The sequence below is a fragment of the Leishmania panamensis genome (genome assembly GCF_000755165.1).
Source record: "Leishmania panamensis strain MHOM/PA/94/PSC-1 chromosome 32 sequence".
NCBI lineage: Eukaryota > Euglenozoa > Kinetoplastea > Trypanosomatida > Trypanosomatidae > Leishmania > Leishmania panamensis.
This window is the reverse complement of record NC_025879.1, coordinates 353470-376137: the sequence shown is the minus strand read 5'-3', so window position 1 is coordinate 376137 and position 22668 is coordinate 353470. Positions and strand designations below refer to the sequence as shown.

At 54.5% G+C, this 22668-nt stretch overlaps 3 protein-coding genes across 3 annotated transcripts, besides 2 other annotated features; all 3 read right to left on the bottom strand.

Moving 5' to 3' along the window:
* Window positions 1-5350: 5350 nt before the first annotated feature.
* Window positions 5351-5654: a repeat region.
* A 696-nt stretch (window positions 5655-6350) lies between these two features.
* LPMP_321040 (hypothetical protein) lies at window positions 6351-8018 on the bottom strand (the record flags this gene model as incomplete). Its single annotated transcript, XM_010703489.1, has 1 exon — window positions 6351-8018. One exon carries the CDS (start codon window positions 8016-8018, stop codon window positions 6351-6353), a length of 1668 nt encoding a protein of 555 aa, XP_010701791.1.
* Window positions 8019-13301: 5283 nt separating this feature from the next.
* Window positions 13302-18974, bottom strand: LPMP_321030 (hypothetical protein; the record flags this gene model as incomplete). The annotated part of the gene is made up of 1 exon (XM_010703488.1): window positions 13302-18974. One exon carries the CDS (start codon window positions 18972-18974, stop codon window positions 13302-13304), a length of 5673 nt encoding a protein of 1890 aa, XP_010701790.1.
* A 1114-nt stretch (window positions 18975-20088) lies between these two features.
* On the bottom strand, window positions 20089-20904 carry LPMP_321020 (ubiquitin-conjugating enzyme protein, putative; the record flags this gene model as incomplete). Its single annotated transcript, XM_010703487.1, has 1 exon — window positions 20089-20904. The coding sequence occupies one exon, from the start codon at window positions 20902-20904 to the stop codon at window positions 20089-20091; it is 816 nt and encodes a 271-aa protein (XP_010701789.1).
* A 1105-nt stretch (window positions 20905-22009) lies between these two features.
* Window positions 22010-22267: a repeat region.
* Between the last annotated feature and the right edge of the window lie 401 nt (window positions 22268-22668).

The window sequence follows — 22668 nt, the reverse complement described above, 5'->3', positions numbered from 1 at the left end:
AGCCGAGACAAGCGAAAACAACGTCTCTGCCGCCGTCTTCTGTTTTGTCGATCCTCCCTGTGTACTTTCATTTTTCCTCGTCCCTCATCGTCGCAACACCGAGAAAAAGCGAGAGTGAGGCCCTATCAGCTGCTCTTTGTGCAGTGCACTTCGCCGCACTTTTGCCCGGCGGCCTTACCACAACGGGGAATACACCGCAAAACGAGCAAAAAGGTGGCAAAGAGAGGATAGCATTGTCGGTTACACGCAAACAATTACACACACACACACAACAACAAACTAAACCCACAATGCTGACTTGCAACGGAGAGGCGCTTACATCCGAAAAAGGCAACCAGAAGTCCCATTGGGGAGCACAATAAATTTTAAAACGAATGTGTGTGTATGTGCCTGTGTACGCGCACACAGGTGCAGAAGAAGAGGTCCATTGATACATGTAAGCAGAGAAAGAGAGAGAGAAGGTTGACAGAAGCCCTACCGAGACCACCAGAGGAACAAGTGGTATAGAATTAAAAGCTCAATACGTACACGCTGTAGGGGGAGAGAGCGCGCCGAGGGGCAAGGGAGAAAGATTGAGCAGACACAAACAGGAAGTACAAATAAAAAGGAAAAAGGACCTGAAAAACAGTGTCAGCATTCAAGTAAAAACGAGACCAGACCAGACGACGGCCTTGTGTACGGGTAGGCAAGAGTGTAACCGAAAAATAAGAGTGTCGCCCGAGTTGAGAGGCGGTGTTGGCATATGCCACATACGCGTTCACTTACACAACAGAGAGAAGGGGGAAGAAGGAAAAGGCGGCAACAACGAGCTGAGAGGTAATAAGGGAAGTAGTTAAAGAAGCAACAAACACTCGAGCCTGCAACAAAGAGCTCACCACCGCTGGTGAGGGGAGGGGGTGGAGAGGAGGGCGGTGTCACAAGAACAGATGGCATACCTGGCAACGTACGTGGCTCAAAAGGAGAGCGTGAATTTGCCTGTCAGCCGCAGCGGTTTGCTTTCTTTTCGTCTGTGGCTATTTTGTATGTGTGATGTCGCTTTCTGGTCGCGTGTGCGTGGGTGTGTCATTCCAAGAGCTGTGGTGTGCGTGTCGCTCGATGAATGACCTCGTTGCTCATCCACGAGAGCTTCTGGATCACCTTTTTTTCGGCATTGGTGTAGTCCATACTCCTGTCAGAGCTGCCCCTCTTGTTCAAAAGACCCCCACACACACAGAGAGAGAGAGAGGGGAGGCGTAAAGCAAGAAAGGATGCGTGAACAGAGAAGGAGGGGGAGAGAAAAACGGCAACAACAACAACAACAACGCCACCGCGGCGGCGCACAGCGCGCACGCACGCAGCAGAAGACAGAAGAAGAGCGCAAAAATGAAAAAACAGATGAAAAACACTAAAAAGAGAAAGGGAGGGGGGAGGCATACAGGCAGAGAAAGAGAGGCGAAAAAAGGGAGGCTGGAGGAGACAAACGAAAGCGAAATGAGGAACACCCTCATCCCAAAGGGTTGACACGAGAACAACACAGAGAAGAAGAAAGGCGTGAAGGGTGATTTCGTAGGTACCTGCTCACAGTCTCCTCTCTTTCTTTCTGACTCACTCAGCCACATCTACACAGCCACAGTCATTTGTGGAAGGAGCGTGACCACAAAAGAGATAATAAGGGGCGTGACAAGAAGAGTGCTGTCGTCTCTCATCTCTCATCTCCCCCCCCACCACCACTACACACTTCTACAACGAAGGCCCCGATATGTGACCTGGGAAGAAACAAACTTCTGGATGCTTCCAAAATAACTAAACATAATAAAAAATCGGATACGACACACGTAAAGAAGCATTAGAAATCGAGCGATCAAGGTGTCGCTTTCCTTCGGCTTTGTTTTGCGTTGGTGTCTGTGCTCCACCCCCACCCTCAATCACAGTCACACGCAGCACAGGTGGCAAACAAACAACGGAAGAAAAAAACAACAGGGCGCCAGTGAAGCAAGAGAAACTGGGAAAAGGAGAGAACGAGCGAGTCGTAGAGACTGAAAGGACTCGATATAGCAAGAGACAAGCAAGAGAAACAGGACACACACACACACACATCAAACTCGCGAACGACAAGGGAGAGAGAGAGGAGGTAGATGAAAGAAAAAAAAACGACACAAGCAAGAGAAACAGAAGAGATGCCAAGCTCCGGATAAGTACACAGGAATTTCCACACTGTGCCTAAAACAAAGCTGCAAAAGTGCTTGGAAATAGGAATGAAAGGGAAAAAAGGCGATAGGCAAAGTCAGGGGAAAGGGAAAGAGAGAGCGACATGTGCCAGATTGTAAATTTGAAATCCAAAAGTCGATCAAGAGCTAAATATTCCAGCACTGAAACACACATGCGCAGGCAAACGCATGTATGTGCATAAATAAAACTCTATGTCTATTGAAAGTCAGTACGGAACGCAAGAACGACTAACAAGTGCTGGTGTTCCACAGCCCTCTACCAACAACACCCCATGCACCGCTCAGCAGTACACTCCCCAGCACGTAGACATTTGTGACACGCACAGGCGCGCATGGAGCACCTCATCAAAGCTGCAAGGCGCGCGCAGGCACGCGAGATCGAAAGAGAGAAAAAAAAAAGACAGACGAATGTGTTGATGCGCGTGCAAAATCGTTCGGCTGCATCCACGCTGGAGTCCTGATCACACGAAAAGGTGATAGGACGAAGAGAGCCTGAACGCACATTCACTCAGCGCTACGGCAGCAAATACGTAAAGGAGGGAGAAGATCAGACGAAGGGGCGTTGTCAACGAAGAAGTTACAGGAGGGGGGGGGGTGAAGACAGGGAAAGGGAAAAGAAATCGATGTGGGCGGGCATTCCGGTGTATCCCTGTCGTCCCATTTTCCAACAGCATCCAAAAAAAAGGGTTCGAGAGGAATCGGAAAGTAAAACAGCAGAGGAAGAGGGACAGCGGAAACGGCCAGAGACGCGGTACACAACACGCATGTGAACAACGGCAGCTCAGGCAGTGGATGAGAAAAAAGGCGAGAGGGGCACAAAGAAAGGAGGGAAGAGAAAAAGTGTTTGCGTACCCCTGGGGAGTGAAGCACTTGGGTAAGTGCCGGGTGATCGTAGATGCAGGTGCTTGGTTACCCGATGCTGACTGGCTTCTCTCTGTACTTGTGTGTGGCTCAGCGGTTTACATTTCTTACACTAGAGTTATTTCTCTCTCGATGTGCTGCCTTCTCGCTCCAACATCACTGCCTGTGTGGCGGCCACTCTAGACACAGGGGTAAAAAGTTCATCGCAGACGCCCGTGCAGAGAATCAAAGAGGCACGTGAAGAGCGTCAAAAGTGGGCAGGGGGGGAGGGAATGGGAAAGACATACACACTCCCGTAAACGAAAAAAAAACAAGTATGGAAAGGAGAGAAGGAACTTTAGAGAACCAGAGGAGAACGAGGCGATGAGACTCGACACAATAGACATAAGAAACCGTACAGAAGACAACGATCAAACAGAGAAGAGGGGGAGGGGGGTAGTGCCGTCCTTGAAAAGCAAAAACAAACAACAAAAAAGCTGTACAGTAACGAGATCAAAATGATATGGGCGAGAAATAAGGAGAGAGAGAGAGAGACGACAAGCAAGACGAACACAACCACAACGCTTAACAAAAAAAGCCCTTGGGCACCTCAAGAGCGAGCGGACAGTACACGGATGGGGAGATGCAGGAAAGAGCCAGCACGCATAACGTCCGTTAAGGGAACCGGAGCCACCCCACTACTCGCAAACATTTAAGAAAAGGGGGGCATCAGTGAAGTGAAAGGACAGAAAGACAAATGCAGAGAAACAGAGAAAGGACAAAAAAAGGAAAAAAGGAGCGAATGATGATGAGGGGCCCTTCTTTGCGATATACCACGTCTGTGTGTTTGCGTGTGTGTGTGTGTGTGTGTGTGTGTGTGTGTGTGTCAAATGCCGGTCATAAGTGAGCAGGAGGGGAGGGAGGCAAGAGAAAATGAGTAAAGAGAAGAACTCGACAACACAGCAGCCAGGCACGAAGCTTTTCAAGCGACCCTCGCCTTCCACTCACCATGCACAATCCTGGTGAGTGGCACATGGAGAAGAAGAAGACGAGAAAAAAGGGGGGAAATCCAGCAGAATGAACGTTCTTAACAGCATGAGCCAACAATTAACTCTCGAGGCAAAACACAGAAGAGGAAAGAAAAGTCGAAGTCTCACAATGCGCACGTCTGAACCAACATGGCAACCACGGGTCGGACGTTCTCTCTTCAACTCCCCGGATTATGAGCGACAGTTCAGGAAAAGAAAAGCAGCGAGGAAGAACACATTGACAAGAGAAGTAAGCTGTACCTTGGGTAACACCGCAGCAGAAGCATCCACAATGTCGGATATAAAAAGAACGGGCCTACGCGAAACACAGTCGTAACGTAGTGACGGGCCGCGAGGACATCAGATTGCATACGTGTCCTCAGCGTGAGCGCTTTTATTTATTTATTTTTTTCGGAAGGACTCTGCCACCACCACCGAGGTGCGACAACACATGCCTGTCTATCTTTCCAGAGTTGCGCACTATTCGTTGCCACCTTCACCGCCCTTTCTGTAAACCAAATCCTCACGGTAACGGCAGCAAAATGGTATCCCCTCCCAACAGGCCAGCAAAAACACGCACATACACACACCGCGCACAGTGCACGGCAAAGGAACAGAAGAGCTCCCAGTGAGGTATCTCAGGCGTGTCTCGCAAAGCACACCCACACGCACAAACGAAGTTCAATGAAAAAAAAATTGAAAGAAAGCCCTGCCGAGCTGTGCAAGTCGCTTCAAAAAACATGTAAACACGCCCCGCAGACAGCCAAGGAAAGCGTGAGATACGGACGCACAACGGGCTGCAGAAGCGCTACAAGACCCCTCAGCCCACACCTCTCCGATCCCAGAAAGCAAACACGTAACCATCTGCCATCTCCCCACCTCGCCAGAAAAAAAGCCAAAGCATCCCTTCAAAATCAGTGCAGATGTGATTGAGGCGACCACCACCAACACACCCACACACACAAAAGACGGGCGTGCCCCGAACAGAACAAAGCGGGCCCCAAAAGCCGCACCGTCAATACCACCACCCAAGCGCAACCACAAATACGAAAATCCAAGAGCACAGCGCTGCCCACAAGCGCTCCCAAAGGCACTAGACACACAACACAAACGTCCGCAACACAGTCAGCTCCGATGCACTCACAAATACAAAGAATAAAAGCACAGTAAGAAGGAGCTCAGTCAAATTCCCCCCTATAGAGCGTCTCTCTACCACCCACACGCCAGCAAGTATACGCCTACAGCAACAGCCCGGCAGCCGTCCCAGCACCGCAATCGGGTCCCGTGTCGAGCGCCACGAGGAGAGAGAGAGCGAGTCCGTAGCAGCAGCCAGACGGGCTTCTCTGTGTCTCAGCTGGCCCCGTTGTCCTTTCAGCACGCCAGGTCCCACGGCTCCATTGCGTCGTGCTCGGCGCCACAGCGGCAAGCAGGGAAGGGGCTGCAGTCCCTTGTCCCTGTACCGGCGAGTGTGTTCGAAGCATAAAGGACATGCGGCCGCTCCTGATCTGATCTCTCTCTCTGCGCACCACAACCTGCTCAGCACGCAAAGGGGCGCTGCGAAGCGGGAGAGTAGTTTCATAGAAGGTTGAAGAGGGCGGAGAAAATGGACGTCGAGTGTAGGGAAACAGGCAAGGAGGTGATGGGAGGATTTTATGCTGTAAAAGCCCTGAAGTGCCTCGGCGAGTGTCACCAGAGCGACTCGGCGAGTGTCAATGAACGAGAACAAGGGGGGAGAACATCGACGCAAAGACGTATTTACTGGATAGAGGGAGGCAGGAAAGGCAAAACAGAGAACTGGTGGGGGTGGAGAGGGTGGGGAATACGCAGAAAAACGGAGAGATACCGAGGCAGTAGGAGCGGGTTCGACAGAGAGGGAGGGAGGGAGGGTGAGAGAGGTGAGAGTGTGTGAGGGACACAGCAGCGCAACAAAGGACTTTGTGGAAGGAAGTGCGGTAGAAAGAAAATGAGACAAAAGAGGCCCTTCCCATGGGCGTGAGGTAGGGAGAAGGGGGTGGAAAGCAGCGATACACGACACGAAAAGGGCGATGACCTTTTACTGAATTGTGGAATAGGGGTGAATGCTCGGACGGACGGAAGGGAGGGGTGAGGTTGGGAAAGACAATAACATCGGTACCCGGGTAGGTCAGTCTTTGTACAAACACACACACACACACACAAGCCGCAGTCAAAGGAATCCTTCGCAACTTCTGCTTACGACATCTCACGCAGCTGAGGTAGAGATGCGCCATGTTTCGAGAGCGCGTCGGCATCCAGCTCAACTAATGGCACGCCTCGTGACACCCACATCGACACGCTTCGACTTCGAATCCGTGGACATTCCCCGCCCAGTCGTGTCTTGTCCGCTTGGAGCCTTGTTCGACTTGAGGGCGCAGTTCGCACACACAGCAATGTGGCCTGACACGCACCAGTAGGCGACATCATTCGGCGAGATGACGCACTGGCACTTGGCACAAGTGCCCATTTCCAGATACTGAGAAAGGAGCAGCATCTGCCCACAGCTGCAGTGTTCAGACTGAAGGGTCGGCTGCAGAGTCACCATGGTCGGCTTTGGCGGGGGCGCACTTGACTCCTTTTGGAGCGGAGATGGCGGGAACCTGTTGAGCTGATGGCTATTGAACTCGGCAAAGGAACGTGGTGCGGCGAGCAACATCTGATTCGCTACCTCTATGTTGGCGATACCGTTGTTGCTTACCGGCATCGCATATACAGAGCTCGGGCAGGGGGCGACACCACTGGGTGAGAAGACGGTGCCCGTGGGCGCACCAGGCTGAAACCTGCTGGTGTCGAAGAACTGTGGAAGACCGTTCCCGTGGGCTGCTTGGACGAAGTTGGTGCCGACAAAAGGAGACGTGGCCTGAAGCGCCGACACGTCAAGGTAACCAGCAGCAGGGGCAGCCGATGCGCCGGTCCCCTGCTGCTGGACGAACACGGTTGGGGGTACCATGTTCACCATGCTCTGCTGCATTGGGCTCATCAAACCGTTTTGCATCGTGACGTATCCGGTGTTCGGGCTCGTAGTCACGTTGGACTTGCTGCTTGAGTGCCGTGACTTGGACTGCGGAGTCAGCTTCTCGAGGACCAGAGCAGCCTTCGGCACCCCACGCAACTGCTCGCGGGGCATCTGTTGAATGAACAAAGGCAGCTGGGCGGCCTGGCTGTGCTCCACAATCCACACACAGTTGAGATCGCACAGCACACGCTTTGTAAAGTCCAAGATGGCCGTGAGGGCGCCTGCGTTGATCATGATGAACGCACAAGTACGGTCACGGTTATGGCACTTCACGTCGCGCACCTGCACCATCTTTCCCCGCTCATGTCCAATCGCTTTCAAGAGGGCCTCGATGTCTTCCTCTGCGTAGCTGCTGGGAATCTGGCCCACAAAGATGCCAGTGGACTCCTCATTCTCAATGTGCGGCGGTACCGACTTTTGGTTCAAAAAGTCACGGAACGGCAGCGAGCGCGCGCAGAGCAGTGAATTGGCGATGTTGGCGTACACATTAACGGACGAGAGGCTCTGCGACGTATTCTTCGGTGACGATGCCTGACTCGAGGAGTGCGCCGTCCCCTTCATGAGGGCATCGGCGGGGGTGTGGTCCAGGTTAAGGTCGTTCGAGAAGGATATCGGCGACTTCGACGCAGCCGGTACCATGAGCCCAGCGATGGGGTGCTGGCTGGACTGAGGCGGAGAGCTGTTAAGCGCCGTGACGTCCAGCTTTGGCACGCCGTTTCCTTGCCCACTTGTGGTCAATGACGCCTCGCTCTGCTGATGCTCCTGCGGAAGTTTGAGGAAGACGGTTGGCGTTGGCAGCGCGTCCGACACCGTCACATTCTCGTCGTCATCCTCAATGTCGAGAAACAATGAAGGGTCGGTGAGCACGTTGGTGCGGAGCTCGTCATCGAAAAGGTCGTTCATGGCGCTCATGAAGAGAATGAGCCCGCACTTGGAGGCGGATGTTATTTCGGTCGTTGGGCAGCCTCACACTCCTTTCCTCCCTTTCGGCAATACACGTGAGGGGGGATGACTGGTGCGTCAGGCCGATGGTGACGACGAAGTCGGCGCGGTTAATCGTGCTAGCGAGAGGAGTGGGGGGAGGGAGGGGGAACAAAGAGAGAGACTTGTGCGCGTATGGCAGACTTGTTTTTGATAGGGGAAAATGCAGAGACACACAAAATCAGCGGACAGGTATGGACCTTTAGCAGCACTAATACAAACCACAGGAAAGACGCCAGATTTACGAGACAGCAGTGATGTCTACGCGAGGAACAACCACAACAACCAGTATGGTGGAAAATTCGCTCTGAGAAAAAGAAAGAGGGTTTAAACAGCCGTGGAAGGACCACCCACGTTAAAGCTCGTGTGTATGCTAGCGGAGAGGCACGATAGAGAAGGAACAGGAAGAGGGACGTAGCGTTGTATGTGTCAGAGCAGTTCTTCTTCTCACACGGTACAGTCCTTTTCCTCTTTGCTGCTTTCGCTCCACTACGTGGAAAACAACCCAACTGAGCAATTTAGACGCACTACTATGATCACGAGAGCCTCTGCTGTGAGAAAGGGCTAAACGCCAAGAGCCAACAACGGCAAAAAAAAAACACACACACAAAATTTGTAGTACGACACCGCTGTGAGACGGAGCGAAGGCAATCGAGAGTACCCCGAAGATACGAGTCCCAACGAAAAGGCAGAAGACACAGCAGAGAGACGGAACAAGAGGAATAGACGCTCAAAACAAAACACAGAGAATGGGCAGCTCCGCTGAGAGAAGTAATGCAGCTCCCAACGTAGTGAGCGTCTGAGAAAAATATGAATGGTGCAGAAACACACAAGCAAAAGTAGCTCACAAACATACAACAGCGACAGTGACAGGAGCAGCAATGAGAGAGGCAACACAAACAGCAGCGACGGCACACAGACACACCGCAAAACAGAGACAAAACGAAAGAAAATGAGTAAAGTTCGAAGACCCCCGCACAGCTCAACAACAAAGAGCGGAAGAGAGACAAAGGGTAGAGCACAACACTAGCACCGACACGCAACAGAGAGGAAAACAAAACAACAACAAAAAAAGAATTACAGATTGCAACACGCAAGCGCAGCCTGATAAATAAAAAAAAAAAAACAGACGAGAAAGGGAGAAGGAGGGCTCGAGGGAATCTGAAAGAAACGAACAAACAACGAAAACAAAAGAGCAGAAAACAAAACGTGGACGGGAAAATGTGTGTGTGTGTGGGTGTGTGTGCACGCGTGCGCGTACTTTTGGGGTGTGTTCCCTTTCTATTTCCCTTTTCTCAGCGGCAAACCGTACCCACGAAAGCAAGGAGCGAAAAGAAAACGAAATCGAAGAAGAAAAAAAAAAGAATCGTTCAACTACAACGCGAGATCAGCTGATAAGAGGCCAGGTAAAGAGACACTAGAAAAGGAGGCAAACAGAGCAGGAGGCACCGTAAGCAAAACAAAAACAATCAGCATAAAGGAAATGTAAAGCCGCAAGAAGCGTTGAGCCCTTTCCGTGAAGCGTCCGTCGAGCTCCTTGTACAGGACGTGAGATGGGCACCTCCTTTTTTTTCCTAGAATTACAAACAAGAGTGAAGAGGGTCGTTACACCGCACGACGTGTGACCGGGGATTCCGTCACAGAGAAAGGCAGAGAACGGAGGCCCCCTTTTTTTCGTCTTCTTCTCTCCGTGCAGCACCCACTCCTCGCTCTGCTGTATTTTCGTTTGTTCTGCTGGAAATCACAAAGAGAGAGAGAGAGATAAAAAAAAACAAATCTGTAAACACGCTTTGCGACCGAGGACTCTTCTCTCTCAGAGAGAGAACGATAGCGGGCGTCTGTCTTTAATTCCTTTTCCTTTTCTACTTGGCTGAATTACCGTTTATGCCTTCTCGGCTGTTTCTTCCGCTCCTCGTTTGCGTGTGTTCGCACCCCGTTTCGGAGCGCACCTCTCGCGTGCAATGTGTCCTGTTCTTGCGAGTATGTGTTGTGTGGCGTATTCCACCTTTCAAGACAAGACGAAGGGGGGGGGCGTCCAGAGGGTAACGAGAGGGGAAAGTGAAGAAAAAAAAGGAGCGTGAAGCGCTACGCAACAACCACAAAGGACGTGAAGACAAAGGAAAAGGAAAACAGAAGTGGATGGGCAGGGGGGAGAGAGGGGGGGGGAGAATGCTGAAATAAGGTGCAGTGAGAGACACTACAGATACCAAACGCAAAGAACACAAAGAAGAGGGAAAAAAGAGGGGCAAGAGGGAAAGCGGCAAATGCGCAAGAGAGACACCGGGACGCACACAGAGAGACAAACGAGAAACGAATGACGAGGAGTGCAAAAAAAAAAAAATGCTAAACGTTATGAGAGAAAAACGCTTAAGACTACGGAAACAGACATCCAAAAAAAAAAGAGGGAGAGCAGCAATGTGCGTTACTGCCTGGAAGCACTAGTGTGTGTGTGTGTGTGTGTCACACAGAGATACGGACACAAACTACAGAACCGTGGGCACTGGTGGAGAGCGAAAAGGGTAGACGTCAGCCACAATAGGATGAGCGCCAACCGCTGTAGGTGTCCCTACCTTTCGATCAGTCTGCACGAAGACACGTGATGGGTATTCCTATGCCCCTGTCTTCTTTCGCCTGTGCTTGCAGAGAAGGTACCACCACTCTGATACCCCGAAGTGGGGAAAAGGCGCGCCACTGTTCTTCTTCGTTTCCTTTTCTAGAGTCGGTATATCCCTTTCCGTTCGAGCTACGTCTACCGCTTTCTCCTTGCAACCGGTTCTCTGCTTTCCTAATCCTGTCAATGCTAAGCAAGTGTGTTCCAGCTCTTTGACAGATCGCCTTGAATCCACACAGACAAGTTGTTAGAAGTGGCTCAATCAGGAGTAGGAAAGCTGCACGTCGCGTGACAGAGGGAAATAGGGACAAAGATGCGTCCTAGGGCGAAGTCCAATAGTCAAGAAGAGGGGTAATTACGAAACGTTGAGGGGGCTAGAGAGAAGTCGCATACGCAAGGCAAAAGAAAGGACGATGATATCCACGATATAGAGGGAAGAGAAAGGGGGGAGGGACAGGAGTGCAACAAGAGGGTGACACAGACGGGAGCAATATGTGAAACAGACAAGTCTTGTGGAGGAAGACGAAAAATACACACGCACACGCTAAACAACAAGCGCACGCACAGAAACACGTACGCGCAACCACGACAGCGTTACCGGGAAGGAATAAAGAAAGAAATAGACAACTAAACGGACGGGAATTAAAAAAAAAAGGAACAAACTGATCCGAGATGACGCGACGGCAGAACAGGGAAAAAAAAGAGAGGGAGAAGAGGGAGAGAAACGAACGAAGGAAACAGAGAACGGCAACCACAAAGAAACAATACGGAGTCACACAGAGATACAGAAAAGCACAAGACCGCAAGACAGAGGTGCAAAGGCAAACGTAAACGATCTCTATCGACTCCCTTCTGCCTTTTTTTTTCGTTTGTATATCTACGCTCAGCGTCTTCGATGCAAGCAGCACAAACAACTCGAGATGGACTTCCACACTGGCAAGAAAAGAAACCACGAAACGTACAGAGGGAGCGACCAGGAGGGATGCACTAACGCATACGCGAAAGAGAAGTTTGGGAAGAGGAGCGAACGAAGAGAAGTGGTAAGCGAAAAGCACAAGAGAAAAAAAGCACGGAAGGAGAACAACGGGGGTTGGTTGAGGAAGGAAGAGCGCCAGCAGAGGCGTGTGCACACACAAACACACACACCGAGAGAGACACCGAAAGAGGAAGGGTGGGAAAAGGAAGGGCAATAGGCGCGGGAGATGCGAGGGGCGGCGCAAGTAGACAGAAAAAAAAGGAAGAGAACGAGATGCACTCGAAAAGAGAGGAAGATGGGGATATGTGCCAGGAAGAGAGAGGTGGGGAAAAGGGGAAGGCGAGTGGAGTGGGCGCGCGCGCACACGTGTCTATTTTCCTTTTTATTGGTTTGTTTGTTTCAACGCAACAAGCGACTAGAAAAGAAAAGGAGAGAACTGAATGGCGAAATATAGACTTACCCGTTTGCGAGGTGCAAAGCCTGCAAACCCACGTACCCGAGCCCGCGCGTACGTGCAGGTATGATGTGGGTATGTGTGTGTGTGTGTGTGTGTCAAGAGGAGATGATGGGTAGACGGCGGAGGTTCACAATGCGTCGGAACACCAAAACGATCGAGGAGTGAGAGGATCGAGTGCGTATATGAGTAAGAAAGAATAGGAGTGAAGAGAGGTGACACTTGCAGAGAATGTGAGTGACGGTGGCGCTGGCGTAGGAAAGCATGCCCTTCACCAAATCAAGGGGAAGTCGGTGTCTTTGCTTCTACATAGAGTCCGCGGGCACAGCACCAGAAAATTTGCGCGCGTGTGTGCCCATCTCCTCTTTCTCCTCAGTGCCGATCTGTCATTGTTCCGTCAGCTGAAAAGCGGGAGGCAAAAGGCGTGTCATTTGGGTGGTAATGCACACAAACGTTAGCTTCCGCCAAAGTCATATACCGCCAGCGGTAGTCATAGCACATTCCCTCTGCCTGAATCACCGCGAACCCGGACTCATCCCCTCGTTATTCGTTTCCTTCCTCTGACAAAATTCTTTTTTTTTTCATCGCGTAAAAGTCTTCACTGTGACACAGTTCGAGAGCGAAAGGGTCTCTCCCGCCCTCCCCCCCCCACCCGCGTTCATCCCGCCATATACGCGCATGCGTACACTGCTACTCTAACGCCTCCGCGTACACTTCAGCGCAGGAAAGGGAGAACAGGGGAGGAGGCCACGGGAAAGCCACGGTACATTGATTGGCCAAGCGGGAAGCGCTACGAGACCGACGGAGGAGGGGGGAGGACGCCTCAAATTGCGCATGCACGCACGAAGAGGACTAACAACAACGAGGATGCCAGTCCAAGCGTGTCCCAGGCGCCTCCGACTGCAGAAGGTAACGACAAGGCGAACGAAGGAAAAAAATACTCCTGTACATCGAGGAAGAAGAGAGGGGGAAGCCCATAAAAGAACCCTGCCATCACGGAGCGACCCACATGGAGGCACAGCCACGAACCAGGAAAAAGGGGAAAAGCGAAAGTGGTAAGGACAACACTCTGAGTTCACCACTACCCACCCACCTCTCACCACGTCTACCGACAAAGCGCAACGGAGTGGAGGGAGGGTGCTCGAGAAGAACCCCGCCAGCAAAACAAGAGCCCTACGTGAAAGCAATCGACCTCCTGAGCTTAAACGACGCCCCGAGATCTTCCTCCTTGCCACCCAGGAGGGAGTGGTAAACAAGGGGCAGAGCTACGCCACTGGCGTCACCGTTCGCCGCCTTCTGCTCCGCCATGGCCTCAAAGTACGCGTGGAAGCTGCCCTTTAGCCGCGCTTGATTCTCACTCTTCGCGACGCGTGCCGGTGCTAGGGCAAGGTCCCAACTCCCAGACGCCTCCGTCAGGGGTCGCCGCAAGGGCAGAAGCATCGCCTCGCACTCAGCGGCTGTCAGCGGGCAAGACAAGGCAGATGCGATTGAGGTAGAGAAGCCGCCTGACGTAACATCTGGAAAGGATCGTGGAGAGCTGCCGCTCGTCACCCCTGATCCACTGCCGTGCGCTCGAGCTGGTGGAGCCGGGGCCGGAGGCGCTGAGCTGGAAGCCTTCGGTCGTCTTCCGCGGTTACTCGTCGCAGCCGCAGCGGCCCCAGAGCCAGCGACGCCATCCTGCCCTTGACTGACAGCTCTCGGGGACTCCTCCCAGCTACGCAGAGGCAGGAGCTCGATGCGGTACTGCGCTGGCTGCAGTGGCGCCGCGTAGCGAAACTGTGTGGCCGGTCCATCGTACATCAGAACCGGTGGTGAGTGCGCCGATGAGGGGTAGTCCGATACACTGCTAGACGCCCCTGCGTTTGCCTCCGTCCATTCCTTTCGATAGCAGCGTGCCCCCTGTGTGCCACTGCTCACCGCTGAGTGGGCAGCCCCGGTTCCGTTACTGTTGACACACGTGTCATGCTTTGATTTGTGCGCGAAGGAGGCGGCAGAGACGCCGGCGGGCGTTCCCGCCGCGTCCGCGTTGTCTCCCGGATCGAGAAAGACAGCAAAGAGGTGCTGCGGGTTGCCCAGGTACTCCAAGCGACTCTGCCGGGCTGCCTCGGCACGCAAGGCGTCCTCCACGGTGGTGACAGTGGCCGCGGCCACATCGCGCTGACCCCGCGAGGCCCCCAATCTGCTACCCGAGGGGGTGGCGGTCGCGATGGGGCTCATTACAGACGCCGCAGCCACCGCCTCTACACTAGAGGCGCCTGGCTCACTCCACTCCTGCAACCACGACACCGTCTCCTTCATGTGCCTGCGAAGCTCTGCGAGCGCGTCTGGTGCCGGCGTGTCCACCTTCGGCTCTGCGCGGGAGCTAGAAAAGCTCAGGTGAATATTGATGTGCATGGCCCAGTTGGGGTCCACAGTGTCGAGGTAGTGTTGAACGGACGCCTCGTGCGCTGTATCTGGCCGCATCGACGAAGAGTGACCGCGATGCGCGTTCTTCGCGAAGCTTTCGAGCACACCAGGCATGTGGTGGCTCTGTCGCCGCATCGAGCCGCTACGCCTCCGCCCTGTCGTCGCGGAGCGCGACACAGCCTTCTCGGCAGCCTCTGTGGCACACTGTCGGCGCTGAGCTGCGGCCTCCCTCTTACGCCGCACAAAGGCGTCGGGGTTGCTGTGGTACTCGGCCAGGTCGCGCTCGTTTGAAATGGCCGCCTGCTCCTCAGCAGCCTTGCGATAGAGAAGGAATGCATCTTCTTGGCTCTGGCGACAACTCTCGTTCCATGCGGCAGCGTCCTCCTCGGAGACTGCGGCCTCGATGGCGTAGACGGCCGCCGCTCCCCCTACCGAGCCCGATACCACCGGGCCTTTGCCGCCCTTCCCCACGCTCGTGTCGACCGCCGTGCTCAGAAGGACGTCAGCTACAAAGAGGCGGTGTAGGGTTAGGGGCGACTCGTACACAACAAAGGCGCTGGCCTGCGAGGGCGCAGTCCCAGCAACGCGGCTGAGATCTGCCGCGACCGGCTCCGACATCCCAACAGGCGCATTGTTGCTGCATGACGCTCGGATCGCCTTCGGCGTGGTCGACGTCGGTACCCCTGCCGCTGGGGTCAGAAACCGCACGATGCGCACCGTGTATGGCATCGGGAAAGGAGAGCGCAGCTGCGCGACAATAGAGACGTGGGTAGCTTCCGTGATGGTGAGGATGCGGCGGCACAGAATCGGCGAGCCGCCACGCGGTAGGTCAGCCTCCACTGTCACGTTATTCAAATCGTGGGCAACGGCGTCGAAGCTTTGGAGTTCTGCGCTGGAGCGAAGTGTCAGCTTCCACTGCGCTGCGGGAAAAAGCAGCGGTGGCGTCGTGGATGCAGGGGTTGGAAGTGAGTTTCTCGGCAATGGCGACTCCGGCGTCCGCAGCTCCTCCTCAGCGGGCGAGGCGGTCGGCGTGAGCATTGGCAGCAACGATCCCATACCGCCGACCTCGCCCGCCACCTTGTCCTGCGGTTGGACACTTTGCATCAGAGACCCCGGCACCTTCGTGTATGCTATAATCAGGTACCCCTTCTCGTTCGGCTCCAGCTTCAGTTTCACGAGTCGTCCAGCAGTCCCAACACAGTAGTCCTCTGGGCGGTCGAGGTTGAGTAGTAGCAGTGAAGTGTACCGCAAAATGGACGGTGAGGCATCCCTGGTGGCGACAATGAACGCGGCGCGATTCTCCGCATCTGCCGTTAGCAGTCCCTCACTACGCTTCTTCCCGTCCGCCGCAGTGAAACCTGGCACCGGAGGCGTGCTGCCAGACCTTCCCACACCAGCACCAGCGTTCCCGCCCTGCGGTGCACCCCGCACACTGGCCGCTGTCTTGCCGTGATTACCACCGCCCTTCCCTGCTGCTATTGCCGCAGATGCCTGGTTGGCGGTGGTGTAAATCTGCCGGTGCCCCATCACATCCTCCGTCGAGTCCAGCGTGGACAGTTGCAGTGTCACACACGTCGGGACGTTGAAGGAAAAGACGCGCTTCAGCCACACGTTCTCTACGTCGCAAGACTGCACTGCCGAGTAGACACCGGCGTCGGTCAAGCAAGCAAACCCGTCGCGGTTAGCGTCGTGGGAGAGATCCAGCTGCACTTCCATCGAAGCGTCGGAGAGAAAGGAAATTGTATCAGTGGCCTGCACTTGGTGTAGATCGACGCGGAGCAGGTGCACGCCGGGGCGGAAGTGCAAGACTGTCGAGCGCAGCACGCCATTCGTGTAGGTGAGAGATCCGATGTGGTTCAGCGGCTCCGCACGATCCCACTGGAAGTGGTGAAAGTGCACTCGCCGCTCCAGATGCCCCTCCGCTGCCCCTGCCGACCCCCTCAAGCCAGCAACCGGGTCAGATGGCCCCGTCGACAGCCACAAATGAGATGATGACAACGTCGTCGGTGGTACCTTTGCGGCCACGGTGCCACGCGCGGCGGCTTCCATGACCGCCGAGCACGAGACGACGACAACCGCCTCTACGGCCTTTTCGGCCGTCAGCTTCCACCACATCATCGACGGCGGCGGTGGAGTTGAGGACTGCGGGGCGATGCTGGATGTCACGGTCGCCGTCGGCGACACCTCCCCGCGGCGCGGCGTTGGTGATTTCTTGCGTAACGCTGTCGATAGCGGGGAGTCACTGGATCCAGCGCCGCCAGTCGCAGAACCATTTCCTTGGTGCTGCAGGAGTCGCTCTCCGCTGACTGAGACTGCGTTGGCGTACCGCCCGATCAGTTGTCGCCAGATAATAACCGTCTCCATGTGCAACATGAACTCCTCCAGCGTCAACCAGCAGGATGTCACGGAGGCCGCTCTGTCGCTGTCCATGATCATCATGTCCGTTATGGAAGGAGTCCCATCACCTTGCGCACCGACGATGTAGGGTGTTGCTACGCCCTCCGGACCGTGCGACGGCTTCCCTGTGCTGGCTGCGTGTGTACCGCCTACTCGCACAGCGCGACGGCCCCAGTCATGGAGCGCGCTCACGTCGTCGGCGTCCTTCTCCTTCTCAAAAATGCCCTCGGAGATGCACACGCGGGGAGTGGTGTGCAGCAGCAGGGCCACCGTGTTGCGAAAGGACTTCATCGCGTGGATCGTATATAGTTGCGTCCCGAAGCCGTACCCACCGCTGGCCGTACTTGCAGTTTTCGACTTCAGCGTCTCAGCCGACGGAGCGTGCAAGCCGCAGACGTAAAAAGGCTGCTCAGGCAGGGGCTCATCAATGATCGGCTCGCAATACTCCGTAGCCGTCAGCGGCTTCAGTTCGCCTGCCTCCTCGCCGGCATCGCCAGAGACCCCACAGGCACGGCTGCTCTGCTGCCGCTTCACCGAACTGGTACGAGCCCCACTTGACGAGATGCGCTTCTGCAGTGTTGGATTCGGCGATCCTCGACGGCCGCGCGCGTTGTCTTTTCCACCCTTTGCCGTTACATCGCCGGCACTGTCGCCCCTGCCACGCCCCTCTGTGCTTGCGACTGTATCCTTCACAAACGGCTCCGTCAGGCTCTCGAGCTGTGTCAGCTGACGCTGATACAGAAGAAGCAGTGCGGTGGTATAGACGATGTCGTGTCTGGGAGAAAGGTACTGTGGCACCCAGTTGCCTAATAGCGCTGCCACAATCAGCTCTGGGGCAGATGTCAAGGCCTGCACTCCGCTGACGGGGCCGAGCGCCTTTACCACAGCCTTCGCAATCAGGCACGGCCACAGCTCCTTTCGACTTGTTATGCTGAGGAGCGGACGACCAAGCACGTCCACTGGCAGGCAGTCATCTACGAGCACTTTGCGGTAGGCACCGTCGACAAATAGCTTCACAGCGTACTTGCCAAACGGATTGTACACTGGGTGGCACGTGCCAGGGGCGTGCGGGTATACAAGCTCCCACAGGTACCAGCCCGCCGGAATGTATCGCTGCGCCTGCTCTACCGCCATCAAGGCACTGTTGAAGGCACTCATCAGAAACGGTGGCGTTTCGGCTAAGGAGGCCAGCTGCTCGGCTTGCTGGAGCTTGTGACGCAGAGCGGTGCTGTAGCGGGACTCACACGCCTGCGCTGGCGTCTCGGCGCAGCCAGCAATCAGCACACCATCGTAGGGCTGCATTAGAGGGGGTAGGGCTCGATATCGCCGCACCGACTCTGCTGGCGTGCAGTGAGTCCAAAGCTCCCTCTCCTCCTGCAGGAACGTGTCCAGCACGGTTATGGCCTCGGGGTACAGCTGATAAAACGCCTGCTGCACAGGCGCCGCCGCACTGCTTTGCCGCGCGCTACCGCCGCCCCTTCGGTGACTGGTGTTGTTGTTTGGGGCCACAGCACCAGCAGACGACGGTGACTGGCACTGCACCTCCTCCGTCTTGGCAGCGACCGGTACCAGAGCCTCAGCTGTTGCGTACGGATTCATGAACGGGGTAACATTGTGATGCACTACAGGGCGGAAAGGACGAAACACCTCTGTTGGTCGAAGCCAGGTCACCTCGTCGGAAGAGGACACGTCGCACACTCTCTCGGCATCCCGGTCCGACTGTCGCGGCGGACAAAGCGATACGATAAACGCCTCGACGGCGTGGTGCGTCGCCTCATCCTCGAAGTGAGTCTCTGCCCCAAAGGACGTCGATCCCTGCTTGCTACCACTGAAAGCCTTCGATCTACCACCACCTTCCTTTGCTTCCCTGCCCCCATCACCGCCGACGCTCGGCACGGACACTGTCAGCGGGTCTCCCCATTTTTCCTGGGCCACCTGAGCATCATCCCAGAGAGGCAAGCTGCAGAAGCGGCCGTCCACAAAAGTGGAGCAAACTCCAGCAAGGGCAGCGCGGGGAGGCGCCGAGGACGCCTTAGCGGGCATCCACGTACAGCGATCAGTAAGAGGGTAAAAATGATAACTATATGCAAAATTGAAAGGTGCGCGGGGTGAAGGGGGGAGGGGGAAGGAAGGAGCTGCCAATAAGCAGCAAAACGCTAGAGAGGGAACCGTTTGGGAGGCAGTTGCTGATGCTTAGAAGAAATGTCTGTGCGTCTGCTTCGTCGTCCTTGTCTCTTTACAACTGCCTTCCATCGGGTAATTAATGAAGAAGAGGTGGAGTGGGTAGTTGGGTGGGCCGGTCAAACGAAATGCACGCATCATGCGAAAAGAGAAAACAACGTGATAATAACAGTAGGGGGAGGCGTGGAAGAGCAAAGTGAATCACTGAGATACAAACCGGTACACAGAGCGTACCATCGGCAACGCGCATGGCTCGAGCCATGCAAAACTTGGGACCCGACATGTGAGCTGAAAAAGACAAAACGACTTGTCTGAAAAGGGCATAGGCGCTGCACGAACACAATCGGCACCGATTCTCACTGTTGTACTGAGAGAAGTGTGTACGCCGACAAAGAAGCGGATGGCTACGAAGACATCAAGCTGCGTCTTCTTTCCCGCTCGCTGTCTCACGCATCACACGTGCACGACCGCAGCAGAGCTGGAACACAAGTGCCTCCACCAGTTCGATTGCCAGATGCTATCGTGCAACACATGGCGTGAGGGTCATCGCGATTTGTTGTAGTTGTTCCAAGCTCTCCTTGCTTCCCTTGCTCTTCTGTTCTTTGATGTCAACCCTGCAAGGACCGTGACTCACTAATCGAGTGGCTACACGCCGTACCAAAGGGCCGAGAAAGCAAAGAGAAACAAGTAAGCACACGCTTACATCATCACATGCGCACACCCCACTAAGCAAGCAAACACCGACATACACACATGCACTGTGCGCACCTTGAGGCCCCCAAACACATGGAGCGCATTCGGCCTGAATAACGAAACGCAGCGAGGAGGAAAGGGGAAGGAAAGACAAGGAAGAGCGAAAAGAAAAAAAAAGAGACAGGGCACTCAAAACCAAACACACACACACAACACTCGTGAGGAGTTTGCCCTCGTACCTCACGTTGTTTTGCTACTGTCTGTTCGTGACAACAACGAAGAATCATGATAGGTCTGCGATGACACTGGCCAGCTCTCCACGGTATTTGATTAGCAGATTCAGCATGTCAGCGTCAGATTTGCCCTCACCCACTCCCATCGCTCGGAGCTGCATCAATTCCACCGCATACTTCTTTGCTGGATCGCTCGAGGCGGCAGCGCCAGCGCTCGCGGACGCGGCAGGAGCAGAGGCGCTAAAATCGTCGAAGTCTTCCTCATCCTCAAGATCCGCTTCGGAGAGCATATAGTCGAAGTTGTCGCCCGATGCCTTAGTGACCTCCACCTTCTCTTCCATGCATGGCGGTTCGAAGTCTTCCGGGAGCTCTGTGAGAGACTTCTCTGCTAGACTCTTGCACTTTGCATCAAACTCGGCACGCTTGTTGCGGTATTGCACAAGGGCATCCACGTTGGCCGGGGCGCCGGCGTCGGACGGATCGGGGTCGCTCCAAAGGGAGACGATGGAGAGTAAGACGGAGCGGATGGTCTGCACCGGTGTCCAGCGCATCATCGCGGTTTCCTCCGAGTTCATCTCATCCACGCCTGGGGGGTGCAGTATGGAAATGCACACCCGCCCATCGGCGTACACATTCGGGTGCCAAAAGGACGAGAGGACTCGGAAAGTGGGCGGCTCCATCGGAAACTCCTTCGGGAACGACAGCGATGCTTTGTACTGCCCACCAGCGTAAGGGGTTCCCTCCGGGCCGGTGAACCATACAATCCACGTGAAGAAGCTGTTGTCTTTTAGTTCCACCCGGAAACCCGCAGGTGGGTCCTTGGTGAGGTTGCGAAACTCTTTCTGAATGTGCGGAAGGGCCGACATCGCCTTTTGGTTGGTTTATCTCTGTCTCTGCGTGTGGGTTTGGTGGGCGCTGGTCGTTTTGGCTTTCCCTTATAAGCCAAGTTGGTGGAATCACGAAGCAAAACAACAAAAAAGAGCAGAAAACAAAATGGCACGAACGCCGGTAAATGAAGCAGAGGCAGACCCCAATCTAACGACCAAACAAGCAAACACACGCAGTCGCCGGCACACAGATGAGGGACAGCACAACTGAGAAACAGAACAGGCGACCAAAGGGGGGGGGAGGGAGCAAGAAGAACCACCACCACCACAACAACAACAGAATAAAAAAAGGAAAAACACAGCGAAAGCAGCAATACACGCAACACTGGCTCAAAGAGCCCAAGAAGGACACAGAGAGAAAGCGACAGAGATGTGGGTGTGAAGTGTATTGGAAATAAGACACACAGACAAAAAAAAAGCTGATACTGAGGGAGAGAGAGAGAGAGAGGCGATGTGAATGAACAACACAAGCAGACGCACAAAGTCGTTATCGCTTTACGGCATGCATGTATAGGAGTTCGTTGATTTAGTTTCACTATGGATTACTTCAATTACTGTGTTTCGCTTCTTCCGGTTTGATTAGCTCCTGTGATGCTGTGGCGCACAATTTCGGTGCGGGTATGCAAATTGGTCGTGACAGAGGGGAAGATGTAGAGAGAGATCGAGATGTCGAGATATATACCTCTATAGATATACCTCTCTAAAGATATATACTGTGCTGTGTGCGTATTCAACTTAAAGAGGTACTCGCTAAGCACATCGACACCGAGCGCAGCACGACGTTAGATGCCTCGTGGTCTGGATCGTGTTGTCCTCTTCCGTCAGCCTCTCTCTGCGCGTCGATGAGTCTGCAAGACAGTGGCACTGAAGAACAAGGGCGTTGAAGAATAGGACGCAAAAGAGAAAGCGGGCAGCTGATGTGTTTCCTGCACCGCACACAGTCGTCGTGGTGCGGGGAGCAATCAAAAAAAAAAAAAGAGAAAAAAAGAACAAAGTAAGAAGAAGAGGTCAAGTAGAACAGTAGACGTGAGAGAGGCAGTCAAAGAAATGAGTGACAGTCGCAGAGATGTCTGCTCCCTTTCGCTCCAGTGTGTCCATTCACGGCCGCGCAACATGAGCCAAACGCCACGCCTCCTCCAGCCCGCCACAGGCAGCTCGCGCCGTGTGCCGCAGCGCTAGACACGCGCCACAGCCATGCGCTGACCCCAGTCATCCGAGCACGGCCGCAGACTCGAGCTGCACCCACCCACCCTCGCCCCGCAGGCCGCCTCAGAGACCTCCTCCACCGTGCCGGCCGCCACCAGGCGCAGGCTCCCCACGCCAGTAGAGAGCGAGGGCCGGGACTGAAGCTGCTTGGCTTCCCTGTGCCGTGGGGCCCTGGACCCAGGCACCACGCACTGAGGAGTCGCCCCCCCCCCCCCGGGCCGCCAAGGGGTAGTAAAGGGGGGAGGCGTAAAGGGAAAGAAGACACCATATTTGCGAAAACCAGACAAGCACACACACACACAATCGAGCTAGAAGGAAAGAGATTAGAGAGACGTTCATAGTTCCGAGAGCGTGCAAAACACAATTTTCCTGTTGTGAGAAGATGATGACACGACAGAAGCAGTCGGTACCTTGACTCTGCAGGTGCACCCAGTTGTCAATGTACGCCGTACCCTCTCCTCCTCAGAATTTAATCTTACAAAGCATACTGCTCATAACCAGTGCGGCCAACGAATGAGGCAAAAGGGAGGAAAGGGC